Source organism: Phaseolus vulgaris, chromosome 9 (assembly GCF_051622355.1).
Source record: "Phaseolus vulgaris cultivar YP4 chromosome 9, ASM5162235v1, whole genome shotgun sequence".
Lineage (NCBI taxonomy): Eukaryota > Viridiplantae > Streptophyta > Magnoliopsida > Fabales > Fabaceae > Phaseolus > Phaseolus vulgaris.
In genome coordinates, this window is record NC_143506.1 from 32,554,147 (window position 1) to 32,559,867 (window position 5,721).

General features: G+C 35.5%; 1 protein-coding gene across 4 annotated transcripts; it reads left to right on the forward strand.

Moving 5' to 3' along the window:
• Positions 1-273: 273 nt before the first annotated feature.
• Positions 274-4,871, forward strand: LOC137822487 (kinesin-like protein KIN-8A). 4 transcript variants are annotated; one of them, XM_068627384.1, is made up of 7 exons: positions 274-936; positions 2,149-2,422; positions 2,754-2,804; positions 2,896-2,988; positions 3,065-3,430; positions 3,626-4,276; positions 4,520-4,871. In XM_068627384.1, the coding sequence occupies exons 1-7, from the start codon at positions 542-544 to the stop codon at positions 4,550-4,552; spliced, it is 1,863 nt and encodes a 620-aa protein (XP_068483485.1). In that variant the 5' UTR covers positions 274-541; the 3' UTR covers positions 4,553-4,871. The 4 variants fall into 4 exon arrangements, with proteins under 4 accessions (XP_068483485.1, XP_090152016.1, XP_090152017.1 ...); XM_090295891.1 differs by having other exon boundaries at positions 630-936; positions 2,157-2,422; XM_090295890.1 differs by lacking the exon at positions 4,520-4,871 and having other exon boundaries at positions 286-936; positions 3,626-4,282.
• The last annotated feature ends 850 nt before the right edge of the window (positions 4,872-5,721 follow it).

The following is a 5,721-nucleotide window of genomic DNA, read 5'->3' on the forward strand; positions in this document are numbered from 1 at the left end:
TTGATAAAAATTCATTCAAATAATATTATAATATTATAAATATAGTCTACATTAGTAAATTTTTTTTAATATAATTTTTTTTTTATAAGAATTCATCTTAATAATTATCTTAAATAAATTTTACATAAAAAACTCATAAAGTTTGGACTAAAAATTAATTTGGCATTATAACTACATATTTAATTATAAAAATAATATGAAAAAAAGAATGACAGTGGTCCCAAGGATTTACGTTTGAACTACATTGACCGTTACATTCAAACAGATGAATTCGAAATTAATACTACAAAATTCAAAACTATCTTCTCTCTCCTACCACACACCATCTCGTTTTTTCACAGAGACTTCTCAGTTAAAAAAATGAAGGAATTTCAATTTGAACTGTGAAGAAGACATTGGAGATTAGGTGGCATAATGACCCGAAAATGGTGCTTCAACACCAGATTCTCTCACCTTAAGCTCATCCAAACCGATCCATCGTTTCTTTCCCAACCCAAACCTTCACATTGCAAACGACGCTTCAAATTCTAACAATCTTGCAATGCCCGTGTCGACTCGCTCCCAGGCACCGAACGAGTCAAACTCGGAGCACCCGCACGATGTCTTAAAGGGGAAGATGAAAGCGCTTATGGCATTATACGAGGAGCAAAAGCAGAAGCGTGTCGCTGCAGCTCCCAAGAACCCTTCTTTGGGGCTCTCAAGGGAGAAAAACGGGAGGCGCATTCTGGTGTTCGTGAGGGTGAGGCCGTTGGCGAAGAAGGAAGCGGAAGCGGGTGCGCGGTGCTGCGTCAGAATCGTGGATCGCCGTGACGTTTACCTAACGGAGTTCGCCGCCGAGAAGGATTACCTCAGGTTGAAGAGGCTCAGGGGTCGCCACTTCACCTTCGACGCTTCGTTTCCAGATTCTGCCACTCAGCAGGAAGTTTATTCCTCCACGTGAGTTTCGCTTTTCATTTATTGTAGTATCAAATTATTACTTGTAATTTAGGTATGTCTTTTAGGGAAAGAACGCCGATTGGATGCAATGATCTAGGTGTTGTTTTGTCAATTAAATTCTCTCCTTTTATAGCTCTATCATGGTCAAATTAGAGTTTCTTAGCAAGTTAGTTGTAAGAAAAAATACTGAAGTTATTGTATGCTCTTAGTATCCTCAGATTAGTTAATTTCTCAGGAAACACTTACCATGGAAGAATAGAAAAATGAAATGAATATATTGACAGGTTAAGATTAATTTATATAATAACATATTTTAGAAGTTCTCACCTATTAGTTTAAACTAGTTTGAATTTGTAGAGAAACTTGTTTTATTTTATTTTGTCTAAACGTGTTACACTGATAATAAGGAAATTATCACGAGTTCCATACAATAGTTACTTGATTAGTATAACATTTTGAGAACTTAAGGAATGCGGATGTATTTGATTGAGCTTATTTAGAGTTTTTTACTTCATCTTTTTAAGAGTTGAAAAAAAGATTATAATTTACAAAATATATATACCGACGTGCTTATGTGGTAATTTTTATGTTTAAGAGACTAGGCTCCGTTTTTCTACTCTTTTGCCTTTTGTATTCGCTTGATAAAACTGGGTTTCACTCAACACGGACAGGCACTAATGATAGATGCATTGTGTTCTAAAGACTAATTTTGATTTTTCCATTTGTCTTCATCATTTTAGAAAGAATCATGTTGTTTTGATGTTAATAGCAATAATTTTTTTGGGTGTTATTGATGAGCTAGATCATTTTCTAGTGTTAAATGTGTGTTACATTATACTGCAATTTTGCTTGTTTTGATATGTGTTTCTTTGTATTTTCTCTTGTAATTGAGTAATTTGGGCTTGTTTTTTTGAGAACTTCTGTATGCGCATTTTATTACATGGTTGGTTGGTTTGCTTGATAGTGGTTCAGCTGGAAAAAATAGAAGGATGATTGAACTTGTTTTGTCAATATTATTACTAATTGAGCTTCAATCTCAATGCGTTTGGGGGTTATTCCACTTTTATATTGTACATGGAAATTAAAACAAGAGAAAAGGGTTTGATAGCAGTATAGAATCTTATTGTGCTTAATTTTTAGCGTGCATTCAAAATTTTTGCTCAGGCAGTCATTTATGTTTCATGGAAAGGTACATTGACTTTACATTTTCAGAACCTCAGAACTTGTGGAAGCAGTCCTGCAAGGGAAGAATGGGTCAGTTTTCTGTTATGGTGCCACTGGAGCCGGAAAGACTTATACTATGCTTGGTACAGTGGAGAGCCCTGGTGTGATGGTGTTGGCAATTAAAGATCTATTTAGTAAAATCAGGATGAGAAGTTGTGATGGAAACCATGCGGTTCATTTGTCCTATCTAGAGGTTTATAATGAAACTGTTAGGGATCTTCTTTCACCTGGAAGAGCTTTGGTTTTAAGAGAAGATAAACAGGTCCACTTTCTTATCTTTTAAATAATGTAAAATCTTAGGAAAAATTCAAGAGGGCTTTATTTATTACCTGCTGAGTGAGTCCTTTTATAGCATATGTGATTAGAGAAGATAATGTCTGTTCTGGTGATAAATCTGAGTGGTTTATTTATGGTATTGCTTGGTGCCAGTGTTGGTCATAGTCTTATTTGCAAACGTAAGCAAAGTTTTGATAAAGGCCATCTATACTAGGTGTAAGTAAGGACTTTCTCTTGCAGGTCATCAAATATATGTTAATTGCTCAATAAACACTACTTTTCAATTTTATCCCTGACATTGTCTAATTATGTTATAGGGGATTGTTGCAGCAGGTCTTACACAATACCGAGCTTATTCCACTGATGAAGTAATATTCTGATCCGATTTGTAAGATTTAAAAGTTTTGACAGCTGTTTGAACTCTCAGAAATTTCCTTTTTCTTTTCTTTATTGTTTTAGGTCATGGCATTGCTTCAACAAGGAAATCGAAACAGAACCACAGAACCAACTCGTGCAAACGAAACATCTTCACGCTCTCATGCTATTTTGCAGGTAAAGTTTGAAAGTTAAAAAAAGAGCAATCCCTTAAATTGTTGTGATTGTGACATGCTTAATTTGTTATATCTAGGTTTTGGTTGAGTACCGAGTTAGAGATGCTGCAATGAATATTATTAACAAAATGGGCAAGCTCTCACTGATTGATCTTGCAGGGTCAGAGAGAGCTCTTGCCACAGATCAAAGAACAATTAGATCTCTTGAGGGTGCCAACATAAACCGGTCTCTTCTGGCACTAAGTAGTTGCATTAATGCTCTCGTTGAAGGCAAGAAACACATACCATACCGAAATTCAAAACTCACTCAACTTCTCAAGGATTCATTAGGAGGATCTTGCAACACTGTCATGATTGCAAACGTTAGCCCAAGTAATCTCTCATTTGGAGAAAACCAGAACACTCTTCATTGGGCTGACAGAGCCAAGGAGATAAGAACAAAGGTCAAATTCTATTTTACCATTTCAAGCTTTCATATACATACTAGTATCTTCCAAATGTTTCCGTATATCAATTTGCATCCACGTTAATTTTTGGATCATCTAAAGAGACATCAGGCATTTTTCTGTTTTTTCAGTTTATCACTTCTACAAAGTACAGTGTTCAACTTTTTTTAGCCTGTTTTTATGTGTTTGCAGGGATATGCAAATGAGGATGCATTGCCGGTGCCTGAGACAGGAACAAACCAGGTCAAGCTAGTACTTGAGCTGCAAAAGGAGAATCGTGAATTGCGAATGCAGCTAGCGCAACAGCACCAGAAACTTGTGACACTCCAAGCACAGTCATTAGCTCCCCCAACACCACCTTCAGCTACATCTCTTCTTTCCACTCCTCCAACTTCTGCACCGCCAAATCAAAAACGAAGGACCAGATCCTCTTTTTTTGCTGCAACTCATTTCACTCCAGAGACTAAGAACAAGGGAGATGAGGTAGCTGTCAGAATCAGAACACTTCAACAAAGAGTAAAAGCCTTGGAGACAGAGCTACATAGAGTGAAAAAAGATCACAGCTTGCAGCTAAAGCAGAAAGATGATGTCATTCGGGAGCTTTCGAAAAAGGGTGGGAAAAAGGTGGCAGCAGCAGGAGCTAGTCTACAGTCAAAGGAGGCCAACCCTGGAGAATTGAAGAGTCCAAGCCATCGTTTTCGGTCCCCAGTTCCAACGGCAAAGAAACGAAGCTTTTGGGACATAACCACTTCCAACAGCCCATCAGTTACCACATTGAATGGAAGAAAAACTAGAAGTTTTGTCATTTCTGAGCTTACTGCACATCCATCAAAGCTTCTTCAGGTTTAGTGTGTTTCTTCTTTCCTTACTTTTAACCTCTATATACATCAGCATAAAACAAAATTAAATCTACTCTTTAGTTAGTTCTCAGTACTCCAAATGTGACTTTTTTTCTTATCTTTATCTCAAAGAAAAGAAGTCAACTATGGAAAAAATAACTAGCATGCCATTTTTTTAATTAAAGTAAAGAACCTTTTCTTTTCCTTTACGGTGTTACTGATCCGTCTTGTGGATTACATTATTCAGCCCGGGTTTGCTCGAAAAAAGGGTGATATTTAAATCTTCCAGGAAGGAGTTAGAAGAGGAAGTTTAAGGACATAATCTCAAGTACAGAAGGTCTGCTATTTTTTTTTCAAGACCCTGATACGTCCTCAAATTCCTTCAGGTAACTGGTGGCTCAATATGAAAGAGATCTATGCAGGTCGGTGTGCTCCGCCTCCTTCCATCTTATCTCTTCTCGTGTAATTCAGTCATAGGAATTAGAATGATACTTTCTCTAGACCTAGTAATATAACCAAGGTGATGTTTTTTCACATGCTCACATCACATGCTTCATTGAAGCCTTTGAAGAAAAGTCCAAATCGTTATTATATTTGTACATTTGTTTTTTCGTTTTTCTAGTTTGATTTGGAAAATTAACTCCCCAGCTCACCAATCTTCAAACTAGGTTCATGATTGTTGAAAGATAAAAGATGTTCATAATGTTATCAAGTAAGTAAACCCAGGACAAGATTAAGTAATTAAAAAAAACCTTAACTTATGACAATAATAACCTAGCGATTATAGTTAGAGGAAATTACATTACTTCCAGACATATTTGAGACTGTGCATAATCTTTTATTAATGCTTACATCAACCCTCTTATTAATAATTAAGGGGAGTTAGTGTACAGGTAGAAAAAAAAAGATCCTTCCAAGAAAAATTCAAGAATGTGAGATTTAAAGCAAGTAAAGTGACTGAGTTGTTGGACTTTCCTGGTTTAATTTATGAAGAAAAGAAGTTATATTAATGTGGGGAAATCCTTGTCAACCACCAAGTCAAGGAGGATGTTAGTTCACCTTGTCTCCGTCCCCATAGAAGATGGGATGAGAGGGTGTTGGAGTTTAGAGTTCAAAATTTAATATTCATCTTCATATCTATAGAAGACTTACTTTTTGATATTTGATGTAAATCTTTAGACTTATACTTAGCATAAACATATCCTAACTCATCCTTGATCTTATCCATTTACATGGATTTAAGTTCAAAGTTAGTGAGATTACTCCTTTAATGAAATAAAATGTAAATTTATTAACCATTAATGAATAATTCAACTAACTTTTAAACTGGTGTAAATGAATTATATATATATATAAACAATAATTTTAATTATGTAAATTCTCACTTTGTTCTTGTCTTCATTCATAAAAGATTTAGGATTTAAGATTTATATTTGTTTTCGTATGAGA